The sequence below is a fragment of the Mytilus trossulus genome, chromosome 10, assembly GCF_036588685.1.
Source record: "Mytilus trossulus isolate FHL-02 chromosome 10, PNRI_Mtr1.1.1.hap1, whole genome shotgun sequence".
In the NCBI taxonomy this organism is placed as follows: Eukaryota; Metazoa; Mollusca; class Bivalvia; order Mytilida; family Mytilidae; genus Mytilus; species Mytilus trossulus.
In genome coordinates this window covers 66,637,953-66,661,538 of record NC_086382.1, presented here as the reverse complement: position 1 = coordinate 66,661,538, position 23,586 = coordinate 66,637,953, and the positions used below count along the sequence as shown (strand labels likewise).

General features: G+C 31.6%; 1 protein-coding gene across 3 annotated transcripts in view; it reads right to left on the bottom strand.

Moving 5' to 3' along the window:
* Positions 1-23,586, bottom strand: part of LOC134688401 (uncharacterized) — a 29,417-nt gene continuing 5,831 nt past the window's right edge. For all 3 annotated transcript variants that reach the window (XM_063549101.1, XM_063549099.1, XM_063549100.1), the window contains exons 5-13: positions 22,309-22,389; positions 21,021-21,153; positions 19,281-19,465; positions 18,567-18,698; positions 17,895-18,062; positions 17,036-17,231; positions 9,732-9,833; positions 6,450-6,540; positions 1-760 (exon numbers count right to left, since the gene is read on the bottom strand). In XM_063549101.1, the coding sequence (XP_063405171.1) occupies positions 6,461-6,540; positions 9,732-9,833; positions 17,036-17,231; positions 17,895-18,062; positions 18,567-18,698; positions 19,281-19,465; positions 21,021-21,153; positions 22,309-22,389 (1,077 nt within the window). In that variant the 3' untranslated portion in view covers positions 1-760; positions 6,450-6,460. The remainder of the gene's footprint in view (positions 761-6,449; positions 6,541-9,731; positions 9,834-17,035; positions 17,232-17,894; positions 18,063-18,566; positions 18,699-19,280; positions 19,466-21,020; positions 21,154-22,308; positions 22,390-23,586) is intronic.

Here is a 23,586-nt window from a genome sequence, read left to right as displayed (position 1 = left end):
TAACAGTGAAAGTAAACTTCAGTGGAATTTAATGGTGTGAAAAATTAAAATGTTATATTACAATATTGACAATAAGTGTTTTATGTTTAATCTATAAATCATGATAACAATGATAACAATACTATTTCTTTGTACATCTGTTTCTCTCTCAAGATTATTCCTCACATTAAATGAATTAAACCATAAAAACAAGGAAAACAATATTGCATTATGTCTCCTAACACATTTCTTCTTCTTAAAACAACAGATATCAAATGGTAAAATTAACCTTCAAAAGAAGCGACATAATGTGACTTAATTAATGTTTCCATCTTTTAAACTAAAAAAAGTTTAATCTTAAACAATATCTATAATAAGACAATAAGAAGAAAAGACATATTTTTTCTTGTTTCTTCTTTTCTTGATTAATCCTTTTAAGTAATTGCTATTTTTATGTTGGATTTTTTTGGTATTTGTTTCTGTTTTGAACCTATTTATTAATGTAATAAGATAATGTCATATATATAACAAATAAAATAAAAAGGAAAGCTTTATTAACACATATTGTCTAATATAGTATATCATTTAGTAATAGCAAACGTTCCAAATTTAACATTTTTATATCCATAATGTTCATGATAATGGTGAGCTAAACATAATATTGAACACATATAATGTAACATGACAATTCAACATAACGAATCAACAATATAATAGTAAAGTTCAGTAACAAGGGGAAATAACTTCTTATGTATACAAATCCATTCGTTTCTTCTCTCAACTGAAAAATTAGAATTTTATTACATGCATTTTTTTTTCTTTATCTTAACACTAAACTATAGGACTAGTTAGGAAGTTAAAATTTTATATTTTCTAAATTCAATATCATAGTCGAATTGCATGCCATGAAAACTTAGGTTTACTCTAGAGTAGGCCAAATGATAGATTGGATTAAGAAAAACATTTTCTTTAATTTTTCAATGTGAAATTTTTTTTGAGTAAATTTGATCCAATTCTTTGTACTTTTCCCTTTCATTTTTTTATTTAAAGAAATATATAATTATAATATGTCCAACACTTTTTAATGAATGAGCTTTACTGTACATATGCTAAAATGTTGAATACAGTGCAAAATAAATATTATTACGATTTTATAAAAAAAAAGGAAGATGCAGTATGATTGCTAATGAGACAACTATCCATTAAAGACCAAAATGACACAAACATTAACAACTATAGGTCACCGTACGGCCTTCAACAATGAGCAAAGCCCATACTGCATAGTCAGCTATAAAAGGCCCCGATAAGACAATGTAAAACAATTCAAGCGAGAAAACTAACGGCCTTATTTATGTAAAAAAATGAACGAACAAGAGGCTCTCAAGAGCCTGAATCGCTCACCTGATTTTTTTTGGTTTAATCTCTCATCAATGATTATTTTGGCTTTTCAATTTATTTAAATGTTCTTTGAATCGTCATATTATCTTCAAAAGCAAAAAAAAATCATTTTCTCCTATGTTCTATTTTAGCCATAGGAGCTATGTTTCTTGACATACAAGGAAATGAAATATAAAATTTATACTAGATACTCTGAAACTCTGAAACTCATTTAGCCTAAGTTTGGCTGAAATTGATACAGCAGTTTCAAAGGAGGAGATTTTTTAAAGTAAGTCAACATGATGAACAAATTGTGAAAAAAGTCTTTAAAGGGCAATAACTCCTTAAGAGGTCAATTGACAATTTTGATCAAATTGACTTATTTGTAGATCTTACTTTGCTTAACATTTTTGCTATTACCAGTTTATCTGTATCTATAATAATATTCAAGATAATGACCAAAAACTGCAAAATTTCCTTAAAATTACAAATTAAGTGGCAGCAACCCAACAATGGGTTGTTTGATTCATCTGAAAATTTCAGGGCTTATAGATCTTGACCTAATGAACATTTTTACCCCATGTCAGATTTGCTCTAAATGCTTTGGTTTTTGAGAAAAAGCCAAAAACTGTATTTGACCCCTATGTTCTATTTTAAGTAACGGCGGCCATGTTTTTTGACGGATAAAAAATCAAAGCGCACACTTTGTGCAGGATAATCTAAGGAACAATCATGCTAAGTTTCATCCAAATCCATTAAGTAGTTTCAGAGGAGAAGATTTTTTAAAGTTAGCAAATATGATGAACAAATTGTGAAAAATTGTCATTAAAGGACAATAACCCCTTAAGGGGTCAATTGACAATTTTGGTCATATTAACTTATTTGTAGATCTTACTTTGCTGATCATTTTTGCTGTTTACAGTTTATCTATAATAATATTCAAGATAATGACCAAAAACTGCAAAATTTCCTTAAAATTACCAATTAGGTGGCAGCAACCCAACAATGGTTTGTTTGATTCATCTGAAAATTTCAGGGCTGGTAGATCTTGAGCTAATGAACATTTTTACCCATGTCAGATTTGCTCTAAATGCTTTAGTTTTTGAGATATAAGCCAAAAACTGCATTTGACCCCTATGTTCTATTTTAAGTAACGGCGGCCATGTTTTTTGACGGATCAAAAATCGAAGTGCACACTTTGTGCAGGATACTCTAAGGAACAATCATGCTAAGTTTCATCCAAATCCATACAGTAGTTTCAGAGAAGAAGATGTTTGAAAAATTGTTAACGACGACAGACGACGACGGACGCCAAGTGATGAGAAAAGCTCACATGGCCTTTTAGGCCAGGTGAGCTAAAAACAAATATGTAACACAAAAACAAACGACAACCACTGAATTGCAGGCTCCTCACTTGGGACAGGCACATACATAAATAATGTGGCGGGGTTAAACATGTTAGCGGGATCCCAACCCTCCCCTAACCTGGGCCAGTGGTATAACAGTACAACATAAGAACGAACTATAAAAATCAACATAAGAATGAACTATAAAAATCAGTTGAAAAAGGCTTGAATGTACATTTTCAAAGTAGATGCAATTTATAAATTTAATAATAGTGACGTTAGAATGAGAAATATGAAACAACTTTAAACAGTACTTTTGTGCCTTTTATTTTGAGATATATCTGTATTTTTCATTAAAATTAGATAAGATCTTCCTATGGGATACTAAAACAGAAAACAAAAAACTAAAAATAAAATCTCATTTTCATCTGCTATTTTTCTGGGATTCATAAAGCATTGAGCAACTCCCAAAAGTAAAAATAAACATTTATTTTTGTCATTAAAGCGATACAGTTGTCCCAATATTGACCATCAATTAATTCTACCTAAATTACATTTGTGACTTTGACTATATAGTAATAATATTTCCATCAAAAGCACAATATTTATTTACCAACATCATGAGTTGATTATTTCATAAAGTAACAAGTTTACACAAAGTTTTATCATAATGATAACTGATTGTCACTTTTCTGAAATGACATTAGTAAAATTAATCAAATCCAGAATGAGTCAAGCTAAACAAGGAACAAATAAGGTGTTCATTTCAGTATGAAGAATAAATGCAACACTTGTCACTTGTAAGGAGGATGACCAAATTTTCCTACAAAAGGCGCTCTGCCCTGGATCTGCCTGTGATGACCACTATTTCTTTCTTTTTTTCAGTTTACTTTTTCGAGGAAAGGAGAGAGATAGACTATCTGCAACTCAGATTGCTGATTACACCATACCTGAATTTAAACCTTAAGTTTATTAGAAGATCATTCTAACCTCTTCTTACTAATTGTCAATGAGATAACATGAGACCAAAAGACGAGGCTGTAAGAAACAACAAGACAATGTACAGCCTTCACCAATGATCAAACCCCATACTGTATAGTAAGTTATCAAAGACTGGACATGATAAAATTTGAAACAATTCAAAAGATAAAGCCAACAGACTAATTTTAAGCCCCTTTCTTCTCATTCTTTGTCATAAAAGACAAAACTCAATATTTAGCCAAAAAAAATGACAGCGTTTCCCTATAGAAATTTCAAATGAACTTTATACACTGTACAATTTTACAACTTGTTTTAAGAGATTAGAATCCAACATTTTCTACCATTTTTAACTTTAATGTCCATTACGACAGAGTCAATAAAACAGACAATCTTAACACAACTTGTTGTTTTTATCATCTTAGTCACTAGAGTAAAAAGTAAAGTTAATTTGAACTGATTCAATAGTTTTACGACCTTCAATGCTTTCATCCCCTTTCTAAACTTTTTACACCATCTTATAAGCTAGCTGACAAGATGCAATTCTGACATTATGCCAAGAATACAACACACCTTTGAAATTAACAATCAGTAGCTGATATCAGCAGAGACAAGAGAAATCTTCTCTTTATTTTAATGAACAAATAAAGGATTTTGATAATCAATATTTCTTTTAAAGGTTTTGAAGACGAGTAACAAGAAATGACAGGATGTTCTATTTTATAAATTACCTGATTTCCATTTGGATAATGGACTCAAAACATAGGTAAACAATTACTAGAGGAAACTTAGCATATTCAGCTGATGTACCTGGCTAGTCAGCGATCAATGCTGATTACAAACACCCAGGAGACTAAGAATCTCCTCTGTGAATCGGTTATTAACCGTAATATCCTGAACATTTACAAGACAAAGATGTTTGTCGGAGAAAGTGTTTCCTTCTCGAATAAATTAATGATCACAATGATTTTCCAGGAAGTTATGATAATCACAGTAATAGCCACGTTCCCTTTTATCAATTGGAAAACCCATTTAACTTTTCAGGAATCTAATTATTCAATCTCAAATTTTAACCACAATTTAATGGCCAGAAAAACATATATGTCAAAGTAATAAATCATTTATTAAAAATGTTCTTTTTATTAACCAACTTAAAAATTCATTATGGGTCATTATTGACAAATATAATTTGTGTGCAGCTTTCTTTGGCTTTGTTATCTCTTCTTTTTTTTAATTTCAGTTAACTTTTTGATTGTTTTTCTTATTCATGTATTAACAGGCATTCACATATATTGTATTAAGCTGCATATTATCAAGCAAAAGAAAATAAGGATGTGTAGTATTAAATGTATGGAATAAATCTAAAAGTATATTTTGCTACCTGTATCTAAATAAATTGATAACCTAAAACTGAATTATACCTATAAAAAAAACTCTTATTTTATTTCCAAAATTTTGCATGATTAAATAAATTTATTTAATTCTTAAAAGGATAAAGTCAATCTATTAAAAAATAACCATCATAAAATTACAACCAGCTGCATTATAGACATGTTTTATTTCAAGGAGAGTTCTAACACCAACAAATAAAACAATCTTTTGAGAGTCATTTAACAAAAGCTGTATATACATAATTTTATTTCAAGAGGTTTTTCTTTGGAGCAGGATATTTAATCTCCTTGTCCATACATAGCTTCTATTGCAAAATTTTGCCCAATTTACTTTAAATGAATATGTATAGGGGAGAAACCCCTGATAACATGGATAATGCACAATATGGCTAGTGCATTACAAAACTACAAGCATGACTCGATCTGTCAAATGCACCTGCACCTGCAGCAAGAAGTTTAATTTAGTTATATTCAATGGTTTTGATTTAGACATATATCATCCCGTTATGAAGCACATTGATAATTTGCTCATTGGACTGTTTCTAATAAATGGATTGGTTTTAGTGAATCCATACAGCATGTTAAATATAAAATGGTTAAACAGAAAATATTAAAAGCTTTAAATACTTGGCAGAAGCTTGTTGCATTTCACACTTTTGAAAATTTTCTATAAGGAAATTTCTAATTCCATGTAAAATTTAGGAGATACAATGTAACTGTATTATATTTTAAGTTTAGCCTACATAAAACAAAGGTTTCACTATCATAACTAGAGCTTACTTATCAAAGCAAGGAAAACTGATATTTTAACAGTAAAACAAAGTTCAACATAGGCCAAGCATAAACTACAATACCCTATTTCCATTCTCAGACAGTTATCTCCAGTCAAAAGCATAACTAACAGATATCAATTCAAGACACTATTTTAGAGTAAAAAATCGTGTAAAAAGAAAAATCTTAGAAACATTGTTTCTGTCTTTGGAACCTAACAAGATTAATCAATGCAATTTCAGCATCAAATGTAAAAATAAAACTAGATATTTGTTGGCTTAGACCATTTAAGTTCTAAAGTTCACATTATAACACACATATGAACTTACTTAGTTTAAAAAAACTTCATGGTAAACTACTTAAAACCAAAATTTAACCAGCTACGGGACAGATGAACTAGTGGTCAGACACAGAGACCGATAAAAACACTTAATATTGTAGGCTTTCAATGATATAAATATAATATCTATGAAACTGAATTTGTGTACAGTAGACTGAAGATATAAAATATATTATTATTCTCCTTCACCGCTAGCAACATTTCAAAATCCCCTTCACCACAAGTAACAACATAAGATTCCTTTCACCATTATCTATTATAACATACCTCAGTTAACTTCAATCAAATTCATAGTCAGCATCCATAGATACTGGTGACAGCAGGGTTGTTCCTACATTTATTTCTTCCATTGAAAAATCTGAAAATCACAAAATGTTTCATTTTTGTTCCATATTTTTAAGTATGGATCTCTGAAATCAAATGATTACTATATATTTAGAACTATATTTCTGACAAACAAACTTTTGTCTTCCTTGCTTCTTGATATTAGACAGCAACTATAACTAAGAGGCTCCCAAGAACCTAAATCACTCACCTGTCAAAAAACATGTCTTGTGCTGGTGACCATCCTTACCATTTACATGGTGGCTGGCTCACTCATTACATAGGACAGAAATATGGACACAATATTTCTCCAATCACATCTTAGGGAGATGCAATTGTTTATTTATTTTTCCATTATTCCTGAGTCTTGATTTCTTATTAGATATTTTATATTAGTTCATTTTTGAATAGATATAGGAAGATGTGATGTGAGTGCCAATGAGACAACTCTCCATCCAAATAACAATTTAAAAAGTAAACCATTATAGGTTAAAGTACGGCCTTCAACACGGAGCCTTGGCTCACACCGAACAACAAGCTATAAAGGGCAGCATAATTATTGTTTAATATTAATAGTAGATCTTTATGATGCAGAAACTTGTGAGTACATAATATATTACATATACATGTATATATATAACGGATAAATTCACCATAGGTAATGAAACCATCCTTTAATTTTAGAGTGAAGATTGAAATACTTCAAACATAATTCTATCACTGATGTTTTCAGTAATTTCAAACTAAATTTGCACTTTTTACTTGATACTTGTCACTCTGACTTTCAAGTTCTTGCAAAATTTGTTACGCAAAAACAAGGAATCATTACATGCCTGCCGAAAGGAAATAAGCCTAGACATTTCTAAAAAAATTAGCGACCTATATCTTTATTAAATACAGTTTATAAAATTGGCTCTGGAGTTATAGCAAAACGCTTTAAAACAGTTTTAGATAAACTGATAGATTTCGACCAAACTGGATTTATTAGTGGTAGATATATTGGAGAAAATCTTCGTTTAATTTATGATATCATGCAATTTACAGAGGAAAAAGATATACCAGGACTTTTGCTGCTCATTGATTTCAAAAAGGCATTTGATTCGATTTCTTGGGAATTTTTAACTAGTGTCTTGAAGTTGTTCAATTTTGGAGAATCAATCATTAATTGGGTTAAAGTTTTTTTATAACAATATCAAATCAGCTGTTAACCAGGGAGGACATCTATCAGAATTTTTTTCTATAGAAAGAGGCTGTAAACAAGGTGATCCCTTGTCGCCTTATATTTTTATTCTCTGTGCAGAGATATTAGCACTAAAAATAAGAAATAATGATAAAATAAATGGTATTACAATTACGCAAGTTGAGCACAAACTTTCACAATTTGCTGATGACACATCTCTTATTTTAGATGGTAAAGAAGAATCTTTGAATGAAGCATTAAATGAATTAGATTGGTTTGGAAATATATCTGGTTTAAACATTAATTTTTCTAAAACACAAGTTATTTGGATAGGAAATAAAAAGTAAAGTAATGAGGTATTATGCCAAAATAGAAACCTTACATGGGGAGAAACATGTTTTAAGGTATTAGGTATAAGCTTTGATGTTAATCTTGATAGAATTGTAAAAATTAATTATGATGAAAAAATTGTACAAATTAAATGTGTAATAAGACAATGGTCAAAACGAAATCTTACTGTTATTGGTAGAATTACTGTAGTAAAGACATTGATATTGCCTATTTTAAATCATTTGTTTATATCCTTACCAAATCCAAGTGATGATATTTTAAAAAATGTTATTCAACTTATGTACAATTTTATATGCATGGAGTTCACCAATTGATAGAATTAAAAGAGATGTTTTACAAAATGATATTGAAGATGGTGGACTCAAAATGATAAATCTTAGTGCATTTATTTTAGCACTGAAGTGTACATGGATAAGGAGATTATTTAAAACAGACAACAAATGGCAGAATGTTTTTTTGTCAAATGTTCAGGTAGAACTTGAAAAATTTTATGGTTGTGGAAGTGTTTATATCCAAAAATTACAACAACATATAAAAAATAAATTTTGGCAAGATGTTCTGAAAGCATGGCAACTTCTTAGAGAAAAAGAAGAATATGACAGTTGGGAATGCTTTCTTGCTAGTCCAATCTGGCTTAACAATAATATAAAGGTAGCAAATAAACCTATTTTTTATAAAGATTGGTTTGAAAATGGTATAAGATTTATAAATGATATTGTAAATGAAGATGGGATCTTTTTCTCTCATCAAAAAATAGAAGAAATGTATCAGATAAATGTGAATTTCATGAGATATAATAGTATTATATTTGCTATACATCAAGCATCAAAATCATTTGTGGGAAAAAATCACAAATTAGAACTACCTTTAATTCCATCTGCTATTAAAAGGCTAGTTAAAAGTTCAAAAGGATCTAAAGATATGTATATTGTTTAAAATAAAAATGGAAGTGTTCACACTAGTCAGTTAAAATGGACTGAAATTTTTGGTTTTGATCAAAATCATTGGAAATTTTTTTATAAACTGCCATTTGTTGTCACAAATAATACTAAGTTACAGTGGCTACAGTATAGATTCAATCATCGAATCTTAGCTACAAACAAATTTCTTCATAAAATTAAGATTTATGATAATCCAAATTGTACTTTTTGTAATAGAGAAATTGAAACATTAGAACATTTATTTTGGGAATGTGAACATACACAATTATTATTAGAACCGATTGAAAATTGGTTTCTGACCAATGGAATTAGTGTACTTTTTACACAAGAAGTTTTTTTGTTTGGTAACTCTGCAAAAATATCAAAAGGCAATGCAGAAAATACTATTTTTCTTACCATAAAGCAATATATTTATAATTCTAGATGTTTTAAAAAAAATCTTACATTAAACTCAGTAAAAGAAAAGATGAAATATGTGTATGCAATGGACAAAAATATTGCTATGAAAAACAAATGTGAACATCAGTTTCTCAGAGAATGGAATGTTTTTGATATATTACTTAGTTAAATACAAAAATGTATATACTTTACATTCAATATTATACATGTTATAAATGAAAATGCTGTATTTACTATACTAAAATAGTTCTTGCAAAATTTTATTTGCCAAATGCCCAAAGTATAAAGACAGATATTTCACTTTTGTACTTATTTATTACAACACAGTATATATTTTGTATTTGTGCTACTTACCAATGTTGTCCTTTTTGGCAGGTATTAACCTGTGATAGATCCTGTGGAAAAATTGACTTATTCTTCCTCTCTTCTCAATATCATACACTTCAAAGGAGTCGTCTAAAACAAGAAGAAATTCTATTGAACAGGTATAGATCTAAGATTTTGAAAAAGGGAAGCACTTTCAAGCTTACATTTGCTTGCAAAAGATCAATCTTTAATCATATATGGTGCTCCACCGTGATGGGGAGGGGAGGGGTGACACCCTCAACTGTCTCTGTTGTAAAATACTTTTACATTCTTTTATTATAGACATTTTCGTTTAATTGGTAAACGTCTTAACGTCGTTTACCGCGGTAATTGCGTAACTGTATATTCGACGTCGCTACTTAGCGATGTTATTGTATTCCTACATGTAGTTTAGATAAAGATTTCGTTCTATGAAGACGTTCTTCATCATTCTTTAGAATATATGTCAAATTGGTGCCGTGACAAAAAGAAGGATGAGTTCTAAACTCAAAGCTATTAGAGCTGGACATCGTGTTGCAGTCACAAAATTACTGAAGCGAGTGAGCGGAAATGTCAAGGAGTTATTGAAGGAATACGATGTCAATGAAATAATTTCAATTAGGGAAATGATACGGAAGAAGGAAACAGTTATCTCGGAACTCAACGACAAAATTGTGGAAGAAATTTCGGAAGAGGATATTCAAGAAGAGATAGAAGAAGCCGACAGGTATGAATTTGATATTCAAATTACTTTAACAAAATTAGCAAAAGTAATCCGGGAAGCAGATAACACAACATCTATGAAACAACAAACAATAATTGTTTAGGAAGTCACAGAATTGCACACTGCAAATCCAAGAAAACCTGTAAAAATTGCAGTAAACGCCACCACACAAGTATTTGCAACTTAAATGAGCAGCATACGCAAGACAGAGCAAAAACAGAAACGGATAATTGTAAAATAGTAAAACCAGACAGCAATCACACAGTAGCATAAGCGACATCAATAAGAGCTCAAGTACTTTTAAAAACGGCAATATCTACAGTATCGTCCAACGAAAACCATTCAAGTCAAGCAAACATCCTATTTGACGAAGGTGCACAGCACAGTTTTTTAACCAAGAATATGGCAGATAAATTAAACTTGAAACCCGTGAGAAATGAAGTTATAACAGTTTCCAGATTCGGTGAAACAAATACGAAGGTAAGACATCTTCAAGTGGCTACTGTTTATTTACGAGCCGAGACTAAAGAATTAATACCAATTAATGTACTTATCGTTCCAAAGATTGCTCACCCTATACAAACATACTCAAGAAATCAGTCACATTTTCCGTACTTAAATGGATTCAAATTAGCACACCCTGTATCACGTGACGAGGACTTTGAAGTTTTTATCTTAATTGGGGCTGATTACTTTTGGGATATTGTAGAGGACAAAGTCATTCGGGGACCTGGACCAACTGCAGTGAAATCAAAAGTTGGGTACCTTTTATCTGGACCTATATATCAGAATTCACAAAATAACACTCCGTCATCTTCATCCATCTTGAATATTTTAACTCCACACAGGCATGAAGAATGTGAAATACACAAGTTTTGGGAAATTGAGTCCAGTGGAACAGAAGACGACTATGAAATAACCAAAAAATCTGCACAATACGAAATGATCAGTTACCAAGAATCTAGTATCTATCTCGAAGGGAACAAGTATATTGCAAAATTCCCATGGAAACCTGAACACCCAGAGTTGCCTAGCAATGAAATGATAGCCCGGAAAAGAACTTTTAGTGTTATAAATTGTCTCGCCAAAGAACCCGAATTGTTAAAACTGTATGGAGAAATCATAAAAGAACAAGAAGAAAGAGGATTTATTGAGAAAATTAAGACATCGGAAATACAATACTACAAGCCGTATCCATTACAGACCACACCACCCATTGAAAAAAGATTCGCTAACCACTCCTATACGCATAGTTTACGACTGTAGCTGTCGACAAAATTCGGATTCACCTAGCTTGAATGACTGTTTATCTTCCTTGCCTCCACAGTTGAATAAACTTACTGATTTTTAACAAGATTCCGTTTCGAAAGATACGCCATTACTACTGACATTGAAAAGGCCTTTCTGCAAATTTGACTTGACGAGAAGGACCGAGATGCGACACGATTTTTCTGGCTGAGTGATCCTAGCAACCCTTATAGCGAACTAACTACATACAGATTTAAGGTAATATTATTCGGTGCTACTTGCTCACCTTTTATCTTAAATGCAACTTTACTAAAGCATTTATCAATCCACCCAAGTACTACATCTAAAATACTTCAACGAGACTTGTATGTCGACAACGTGTTGACAAGTGTAGGTACAGAAGAGGCTGCATTGAAATTGTATAACAACTCGAGACAACTTTTAAGTAGCGGCGGTTTCAATCTGAGAACATGGAAATCAAACAGCCAGAAACTCAGCGATATGGCAGCTCACGAAAACATATTAGATTTGGACACCGAAACTAAAATTCTAGGTATGCGTTGGAATTCGAAGTCGGACATCCTTACATTTGCTCAACAGAAGAACAATCAGATTGGCAATTCAAAAATAACAAAGCGAGAAATATAACGACAATCTTCGTCAATTTATGAGCCTCTCGGAATTCTCGGACCAGTTACTGTGAGGGCAAAGCTTTTGATACCAAATCTATGGAAAGATAATTATGACTGGGACGAAGTGTTGCCTAGCAACTTAATTAAAACATGGATTGAAATCAGAGATGACATCCAGGATGTTACTTCAAACACACAGATTTCACATCATTATTTCACAGGAAAAGACAACGGAGAAGTGATATTACATATTTTTGTAGATGATAGTCAGAGAGCGTATGGAGCTACCGCATATTTATGTAACGGAAACTTGTCTTCTTTAGTCATTGCTAAAAACCGTATTGCGCCACTTAAAGGAATTACGTTACCAAAATTAGAGTTAATGGCCGCCGTCATTGGAGTCCGTATAGCAAGGCAGTTAACAGATAACTTAGAAATAGAGTGCACCGTGTTATGGAGTGATAGTCAAATCGTTCTTCATTGGATAGCTTCTTCAAAATCATTCGGCAAATTCGTAAATAACCGTACAAAGGAGATTAAAGAATCAACACGTAACAGCGAATAGAAATACATGCCAACTGAATCGAGCCCAGCCGATCTGCAGACTCGTGGTATATCAGCGACACAGTTCAAAGAATCAAAATTATGGATGCATGGTCCATCTTGGATCTCAGATGAAAATCGTTGGCCTACATGGACACAACAGCCGAAACAGGAGACCACCCTTTTGACGACAGCATGTGACATTGATAACACACAGACATTAGGTTCTACATCAATGTCCGGAATTTCAGAAATTATCCAATTATCTAGGTTTTCTTCATTGAAGAAATTATTGCGAGTTACAAGTTATGTTTTAAAATTTGTGAGAAATTGCAGAGACAGCAAACCATACCAGTTTAGAAGAAAACATATACACACACAAGAAAACATTACTAATGAAAAAATTCAATATGCAGTACACCTATGGATTAAGGACGTACAAAACGAACGATTTATGGATGAAAAGGAGAAAATTTCAAATAATTTAGGAAGCAAGGAACTGCCTTTATTGAAACAACTACGCCTATTTATTGACGATGAAAGTATCATAAGATGCGGTGGGCACATACACAATTTCTCATTGGATAGCTGTACAAATTTTCCAATACTTTTGCCAAAGAAACATAAGTTTACTGATCTTATTATACTAGATGCACACTTGAAAATGTTACATTCAGGATATGGAAAAACAGTTACTCAAATCCGACAGTCGTATTGGATACCGTCTATTCGTCAGTGCATGAACAATATAATACAGAAATGCATACAATGTCGTAAAGTCATGGGAAAATCGTTTATGCAGCAAGATTCACCCCCACTTCCTAAAGATAGAGTGAGGAATACGATTCTGTTTACAACAACAGGTGTGGATTTTGCCGGACTGCTTTATGTTAAGGAAACCAGAATTTTGAAAAAGATGTACATTTGTTTATTTACGTGTGCATGTGTTCGAGCTGTACATTTAGAACTCGTTCCAGATATGACACTTAACGCTTTCATGTTAGCATTTAGACGCTTTGTCAGTAGGAAAGGACACCCTAGTACAGTGTATTCAGATAACACCCAAACCTTTGTTTCAGCAGCAAGGCAAATTCCTCGAGAGCTAAACATACAAATCAACTGGAAGTTCAACCCAAGAGCAGCACCGTGGTATGGTGGATGGTGGGAGAGACTGGTCGGAATAACCAAGACAACGCTGAAAAAAGTTCTGGGAAGATCCCAAGTTAGTGCGGATACGTTACGAACAGTTATTACGGAGATTGAAAGTGTTATGAATGATCGCCCGATAACGTACATTTCACAGGATATCCCAGATCCACAGCCGTTGACGTCGTCACACTTATTGCACGGGGGAAGACTATCTACAGACAACTATACATACAGAGGACAATAAGAAGACACACGAAGAAGCTAATAAACTAGTACAATGGAAAATAACTTTAATAGAACATTTCACTAATCGATGGACATCCGATTATCTCACCGGACTGAAGAGAGTTTCACCATGTGACAGGAAAAATTCATACACATGTGAAAATTGGTTCTGTTGTATTGATTATGGACAATTCACCAAGAACAATGTGGAAATTAGGTGTAATAGAAGATGTTATTACAGGACTAGATGGACTTGTTCGTGCTGCAAAGATTCGTACATCAAGTGGACGGATTACTTCACGGCCAAAAGTTAAAATAGTCCCTCTTGAAATATGAATAGTAAACTCATTTTGAGGCCCCCAGAATGTTGTAAAATACTTTTACATTCTTTTATTATAGACATTTTCGTTTAATTGGTAAACGTCTTAACGTCGTTTACCGCGGTAATTACGTAACTGTATATTCGACGTCGCTCCTTAGCAACGTTATTGTATTCCTACATGTATGTAGTTTAGATAAAGAAATCGTTCTATGAAGACGCTCTTCATCATTCTTTAGAATATATGTCAGAGTCTCCATTGGACAACAAGAATTCTATAAAACAATGGGTATCTTATTCTTATATTATTTAAATATGTGTTACAGTTCGGAGGGTGATAGAGCTGATTGTTATCTTTATTTCTAACTTATTTTTACTTAAACTTTTTCTTATTGAGGAAAAGATTAACGATGCATTTTGGTTAAATTCAATAAGAAAATAGCATTTCATGAATAGTTATAAAATATCAAATAAAAATAGTGAGTAACAGGCCTAATTTTCAAGAAAAATAATAAAAAAAAACCATCACAAAATGTCCTCTGGAATTCATTATAATTATCTCCCATTTATTTTAAAATTATCTTTTTTTCAGATTTTTTTTTTATAGTTGAATAAAAAAAATCAATTTTCATAGCATTCAGTTGAATATAGTGGATGACGCTTGATAAAATATTTTAAATCAAAAAGATGATTTTGCAACATGCCCAGTAGGGATGCTCAGATAAAAGACACCCAGTCTTCTTAATAATGGATTGTTTTAGGCGACTTAACCTTGTCTCAGTACACATAGGTTATGTCATGGATTCCAGCTAATTGAGATATTCATACAAAATATTTTTGTCATCAGACAATAAGTATTTTATATGCTTGAAATTTTTTTTTATTTTCAAGGTTAAAATTCAAATATGTCTATGAATAAAAGATAAAATTTTATCAATTATTTTATTGTCAATTCTATATTTTAATAATTTTTGAAGAATGGGCAATAAACAAAAATAAAGGATTTATTCTTGAGAATTCAGAAAATTCTGTACACAAATAATGTTATCATATTCATACATGTGATGGACTGTGAAACTCAGATCAGGAGATTTGGAAATTTTGGTCAGGAGATTAGGACTCAGATCAGGAGGTTTTTTATCGACATAAATTTTGTCGTAAATGTAACCATATGATGTAGAAATTGTGTTTTTTCTTCAAATTTCCATAAAATTATTTGCAACATCATTAATATAATTAAAAAATAACATACACTAACACTAGTACTGCATGGCTTTTAAGCATTATGAAAGTCATATTTGTAGAAAACTTTAAAAGACATAACAGTGTAAAATGTTTTGCTATTTCTTAGCTATTACATTACAAACTTATATATACTAACATCTACAATTCTCAATCCCAAGGTTTTACTAGTTCAACTTTTATAAGTCTTATTTTAATTATCATTATTGTTTAATTTTTTTCTTTTTTTCTATAAATGTACTATTGTATGTTCCGGTTGCATAAAGAATGAACAGATTTATAATATAAACTTCAATTTAATCCTTGAAAGGAGGTCTAGATTGCTAAAATAATTTATAAATTTATATTTTTTTATTTGTCCCAAAACATTTAAATTCATTTAATCAACATCCTTTTATGATTATTTGATTAAAATATTAATCATTTATAGTCTTTTTACAATTTAAATTTTTAAAAGCAAAATAACTGAAAACAGGATAAAACAAAGGGAAGTAACAAAAAAGTATTTCAATATTATTCGCAATACACATCGTTTTTATAACACAACGGCAGTTAGCCAGAGGTAAACATCGTTGATTACCAGTATGTTTGACACCCAAGCTGTCAAGTGAAGCCATATAATTATACATCTTCTTTGATGTACAGGTAAAATTTAACACAGGTGTCAATTACACCCGTACAGTAGTAAGAAATGATCAAATATGGCGTCTGAAAATTTTCATTCATGAAATATTTCATACACGGGAGTTTTTTCTCCTAAACGGGAGGACGGGAGGAGACCCCTGAAAACGGGAGTTTTGTACTCCCGTCGGGAGGTTCACATGTATGCATATTTAAAAAAGTGAGTTTTTATATTAAGTGACAAAGGTTTGCTGTCAAAATTTTCAAAAAAAAAAATCACATAAATATCTGAGTATACAGTACCTAACATGTCCTTTAAGATTATCGTTGACCATCTCAACAAGATTGATAAACCTTGCTTGAGCCAGTACAGTTAAAGCATGAAAAGCAATCGAGTTGAGAATTTAAGATGACCAATGATAATCTGTTTACCTCTATTTTACCTATGACGACATTGTCAATTTATGTCAACTTCATTAGCAACGCCACATGCGTCTTTAGTTTCTAGAGATAATTTTCCATCTCAAGCGAGCAGCATGATATGAAAAATTATCAAAACAAAAGATAAAAGGAAAAATGCAAAAAATAGCGATAATACATATTATAATACCTTCAAAATCAATATCAATGGTCAGTACATTTTGATTTTTGACACCTTTTGGATTGTAATCGTCATGTAGTGACTGAAAGAATCCTGCCTTTACAGGAGATATGTCAGGTGACAGTTCTCTGTATCGTTTCTGTTTATCTTTCCGACGTTTATGGTTGGAGATATGGAGCAGGACAATAATCGTCACTGATAATGCCTGGTGTATTATAAGGAAAAAAAGGTAAAGGTGAAACAATGGAACAAATTATGGCTCAATCCAGATTTTTACTTAGATAAAAGCAAGCCAAACTAATTCATTTGTGCATGGTCATTACAAAAGATGAATCTGGATTAATTTACTGCTATAGCTTATAATAAGTATTAAAAACACAGTTTAGAAAGTCACAGTTTTATATGATTAGATAATGTTTTAAAATTGTTTAAGGGAGATTTGGATACTTAGTTGACACATAACTGAGTCAATGGTAAATACAATTAGTAAAAGAATCAACCTAACTATGTGTCACGCTTGTGATTACTGCTTACAGTATATAAGGTTGATTAAGACAAGGTTTTAAAATGAATGTAAAACAAACTTTAACCACAGACTGAACATGTTTATAGCCTTTTATACTAACTATAGGGTATGAGTTTTTTCTCATCGTTGAAGGATGTATCGTTGCCTTTAATTTTGCTAACATCCACTTTGTTTAAATTTTGGTGGAGAGTTGTCTAATTGGCAATCTTAATACCACATCTCCTTATTTTTATATTAGCCATGTAAGCAGTGATAGTATAATCTTTGAACCAATCAATCTAGTTTTTGTGAGCAAACCAACAAAAGAGAAAAATGATCTCCATTTCTACTGCTAAAGGATACAACTCCCACTAGGACATGTTTCCAGTAGCCTTTCCTTCCCTTGTTACACATCTGTAATCTTCTGTTATGTATCTCCTGGTCAGGGAGAACCAATGAATCCCAGCCTGGGTTACAGAGACAGGAACTTTTATTTGGTAACAGTATCCCATGGTTACATGCCATTCTTCTCTGTAAAAGCATTAAAATAAAAAAATAAATAAAATGTTGTATGTTCTTCTATCTCATTGGTGAGTTTTGTGGCATGTTTTAAAATATTAGTATGAACCCATTCCAACTTGCAACAGTATGAAAGGTGAAACAACTGAAATAGTTTTGTAAAGTTCTTTCTCTGAACACATTTTGTTTACATTTTATTAAATAAATAAAACGATATTTTTATTGAGTTTATCAATGTGTTAACTCTGCATACCACTCAAAAAAACTTCTGTCCTCTACAGTGTATTAATGTGTTCAGGTTACCCCATCTGATAAACCTCATGCATATTACATGTTTTATTGTATTTAAGTTAAGTTATATGGATAAAAAGGAAGAAGTAGAGGTAAAAGGAAATGGGACAACATCCCAACAATTAAAAGAAATTTTGTTAACATTTAACTGTCAATAAGTTTCGTGTCATTTTTTTTCTTTAAAAGATATTTGTGAAATATTGTGTGTACACATCAGATAAATACCTCAGTCATCCAATCCACTTCTTCATAGTCAGCATGATAATCGTGTTTCCCTGACAACAGTTTCTTTTCTTCCTTAGTCATAAACTTAGGTCTAGCTACATTCTTACAGGAATTACGCTCAATATCAAACACCTATGAAACAAAAGATACAATTATTTACTAAAACTAAAATGAAAACATCTTGTTGGACCCAAAATTTTGAATCCAAGTAGTGAACTAAACTGCAAATGGAGGAAGAAAAAATATTTTTGTTATTTACAAGTGCCATACAACATGCTCCATCTTCTCTAAAAACATATTTCATAAATAATTTGGATATATATATATATATATGTGCTATCTTTAATATGCTTGATTTGCTGCTGCATATAAAGCATCCAAATAATTCTCACCCCAGTTTGTTTCAGAGCAAAATTTCTCATGTCTAAAACCATTTCGATGCTTCTTAATTACCATATGGTCTTTGCTCAATGTTGGTGACCTATAGTTGTTAATTTCTGTGTCATTTGGTCTCTTGAGGCGAGTTGTGACATTGGCAATCATACCATATATTCTTTTTCATATTATGTCATTTTTTGAAAATCCCCAAGATAGATGAAACTTTGAAATCATTTAAACAATAGCATATATCTACATTAAGGAAGAAGCATTCCAGAGTTATAAATAAAATTCTTTTCTAAAGACTAAAACAACTCTTTTGGCCTAATAAAATACCATAGCGGGTGGGTTCATGTCACTCCCAGGGCAGTCTGGCAATGGTGTACACAGCCTGCTCGTCTCATTAAAGTAGTTACGATGGCCATGGTACTTCATATCACATAATACTGGAGAACAATGATGAAATCTGTCCTCATCAGGTGAAGGACATTTGTGGGGTATACGAATGTCAAACAAATATTCTGTAATACAGGCATAATGTAAAATTATTGTACCTAAATGTAGTATAACTATTAAGAGTATTACAAAAAATATATAACTTGAAAATATGTTTCTATATAACGCAAAGATGTTGTTAAAAAGAGGTGTAAATAATCATTAGGCTAATTTCAAATTGGTAGTTCACATTTGGGACAGGATTGTAGTTATGACAATTGGAACATATTAAGCTGTCATCTGTGAAGAGTATATTCCATGACGGTCAACCTACTCATGATGGCGTTGTAAAAGTTACAAATTGAAGATTTCAACTTAACCACTTTGAATTCTGGGTAAATAGCTTCACGCCTCCGGGTGCGGTAATTTCTCACTACATTGAAGACCTGCTGGTGACCTTCTGCTGTTGTTTTTTTTTTTGGTCGGGTTGTTGTCTCTTTGACACATTCTCCATTTCCATTTTCAATTTTATCCTGGTGAGCAGCAACCCTATATCAAGGCAACCATGATAGGAATTACAATCACGGGAATATCGTATCAATTGGGAGATATATACTCCGTATGCAGGCGCTGCTGAAATCAGGCTATTCAAAAAATGTAAGTTCACAATTGGGATGCTGAAATCATCTCTTTTGTAGTAAAGTTTTCTTTTTAAACGACCCACACTCACAATGTATATATATTTTAAGTTCCAAATTATGAGGCTGTAATGTTTTCATTGCTTTTCCTGTTTGGGATAGGTATATAAGATATATATTCCAGAATTGAAACCATTCTACTGTGGTAACAAAATTCCATTATTTTATTCTCATAGAAAAGTTATTTTTAATTAAAGCAGGAGCAAACCTTACATGAAAATGACTAAACTTGGAACTCCTTAGTGAACTCAAAAATGATAAGCTATGTATAAAAATTATCTCCCCTTTAGCATATGGGACCAGGATTACATTCCTTCAAAGGCAAATCCACAGCTATTCTTCTTCAAGTTGCAAAGTTTTTTCAATATCTCATTTACTCTACAAGTTGTGCTAACAGGGGGACAGTTATAATATTGAAGTAAGTAGGTTTAATTATCTCCCTTATCATGCAGAGCTTGTTTTTTTTCTACTCTATCCTCATCTAGTATATCAAAACAGTTAAATTACCTCAATATTTGTTAAGGAGGAACAAGATGGAACATTTAGTCATGATATGTATACTCCAACTTGTAATTTAAAGTATTGAAAAGTAATAGTAGATATCAACAGATCCAAAAAGGCTGCTGACCAAATATAAAGTCATTCTGTTTCATAAAACTTGCGTAAAATGTTACAATTCTAAAATTATATTCAATTAATTGAAACAATCTACGTAAACATACCTGTCAACTTGCGTATTTCGTGTACATCATTTGTAAGGTTTAATTTTTTTTTCGCTGGGTTAGTGTATGCATATTATTTTCCATATGAAGTGTCATTTCTTTTTTTATTGTATACTGATGATGCCCTAATAAGCTCTTTTCTTCTTTTTATTTGTATGATTAGTACTTTCTGATGTTCAGGAAAGATAGTACAATTAGCTAGAATATCAGAAAATACCTACCATTAACAAATTCAGGTAAGAATGACACAGGTTTCTCGTATTCCAATGTAGTGTTGAATGTAATCTGCAAAACCTGTGTAAAGTTGTCTGCTTTAAGGAACAGAATACAATTACCAGCCATTTCATGTGGATACTGAAACAAAAAGCAAGTTTATTTAATAAGGGGACATAATCTGTGAAAAGTTGTCAGCATTTTAAGGACCAGCCATGTCCTGTGAATACTGAAACAAAAACAATTTTATTTGATAAGGGGATGTAATCTGTGTAAAGGTGTCTGCTTTAAGGAACAGTATACATATGGATACTGCAACAAAAAAAAGTTCATGTAATAAAGGGACATAATCTAAAAAATAAAATTGGTGAGAAATAATCTCTAAAGGACAATCAAGATATATTTTTATATAAAAAAGAAGTGGTTTGATTGCCAATGTGACAACTATCCACAAACGACCAAAATGACAGACATTAACAACTATAGGTCAAATAGTTTTGAACAAAATATCCACTAAAAAAATAAAGACCAACATGTACTGTCAACAACTTTACACATTTGTATATACATGTATCACTATTTTCTTGAAAGAACTTGCATCAAATATGGTTGTGTCTAATCATTTGATACACTGATGATCCTTTAATTAATCTTGTCCAGATTTGTTTGACACAGATCATTTATTGTCATAACATAATAAGAGGGATTAATATCCATTATCTATCTGAAAACAAATTTTATGCACACCAAAAGATATCAAGTAACCAATAATATACAGGAAGATGCTTTTTTCATGTTTTTATAACTGTGTAAAGGGAGATAATTCAAATCAATTTTGTGGTTTTCTCACATTAAATTACACACTTCTCATGCTTAGAATATTTAAAGTCATAGATTTTTCAATGTTAATGTATAACTGATGGTGTCCACTTTTTAAAACTAAAAATAATCGTAAATTGTTTATTTAGATGAAGGATTATTTCAAGGTTATATATAATTAGCTTCCAATGTTCCATAGCGAAATTACATTAAATACTACATTGGTAGCAATGAAAGAGACTACCTGCGAATTCCCAATGAAATAAAACCTGAAGAATTCACATGTTATTTCACTCCTCTGACCTCTAAGAAGTAAATATTGTTCACAACTTTTTTTCTTTTTTTTTTCAAAAGCCAATTTTGGCGTCCGTTTTGTACTTTCTCTTGTGTTCATATGTGTCTATCTCTGTTTTCTGTAAACTCAACATATAATTTTATATTTCATTTACTTGCAATACAATGGTCTTTAATACATACATGTGTGGGATATATAAAAGTTGTAGTCTTTGTTTCTCTTGTCTTGATTTGTCCTATATAACCACCATAAACCTTCATTATCTACAATATATATATCAACACTCTATTATATAAAGTCAGTTAGTTCCCCTTATTTCTAGCATTTACACAGAGAGGATGAGGGGTATATGTCAAATACACAGTGACCCCAAAAAAAACAAACATTGAAGTCTATCAAATCAATAGACCACTTTCGAGTTCATCCGTCACTGGCAAAAACTCGTCAATTATACACGCCTTTATGACGTCATTTACCAGATAGAGGGGGTCGCCTGTATCCCTGCACTATATACGTCCACCAAGCGTCTTAGGTCTTAGTGATCGTCATTGTGCAGGATAAACTAGAAATAATGGTTGCTCTGTAGGTACTTACTGACAATTCCCTAATGACAGCAGTGTTGATTATCATTTTTGAGAATTCAATTTGCTGAATAATTCGTACAATACAGAACTATAGTTTTCCAACCACCCGCTCAGCATTGGAACGGAAGTGAAGACGCCCCTAAACGCACAAATGACGGTGATAAAGGCGCGTATAATTGACGAGTTTTTTCCGGTGACGGATGAACTCGAAAGTGGTCTATTAAACAAGGGGGTTTCAACCTGTCAAGATTGTATTTTGCCTTTTAGATGTTGTTTGGTATTTTTTTCTATTGGGTTGCTGTCCCATTGACATATATACCACATCTTTGTTTTACATGTATATACTTATTACCTTACATTGATTAATATAGAATATATGTTATTTTGCATCTAGCATCAAATAAATTCCATGAGATTCATCCATCAAGGTTAACAAAATCAACGCCTATCACCAATGATATCTATAAGCAACTTTTAGGAATCAATAAATGTTGTTTTCTTTGTCAGACACAAAATCTTGATTTGGCCAGCTCTTTGTATCTAACAACATACCTTAGCTAACCATAACCATGATGGTCAAGGCCAGAGAAAGCTAAGCACAGCTAGTAAAAATTTTCTTAAAAGAAGCCCTATAGATACATGTATATAATATCATAATATATATACAAAACTAATATGAAAATCTTATTTTCAAGACTTTAAAAATGTTAAAAAATTAAAATAATTGTGAGATCAAAGCAAAAAAATTCTAATAGTATTTTTTAATTTACTATCTTTTATCTTTGCAGGTTTAACCGATTCCTATCATCTTCCCTAGCCAAGGGATGCGATCCACTCCTGCTTTTTTCACCCTTGGCAGATTGAGTTAAAATTTCA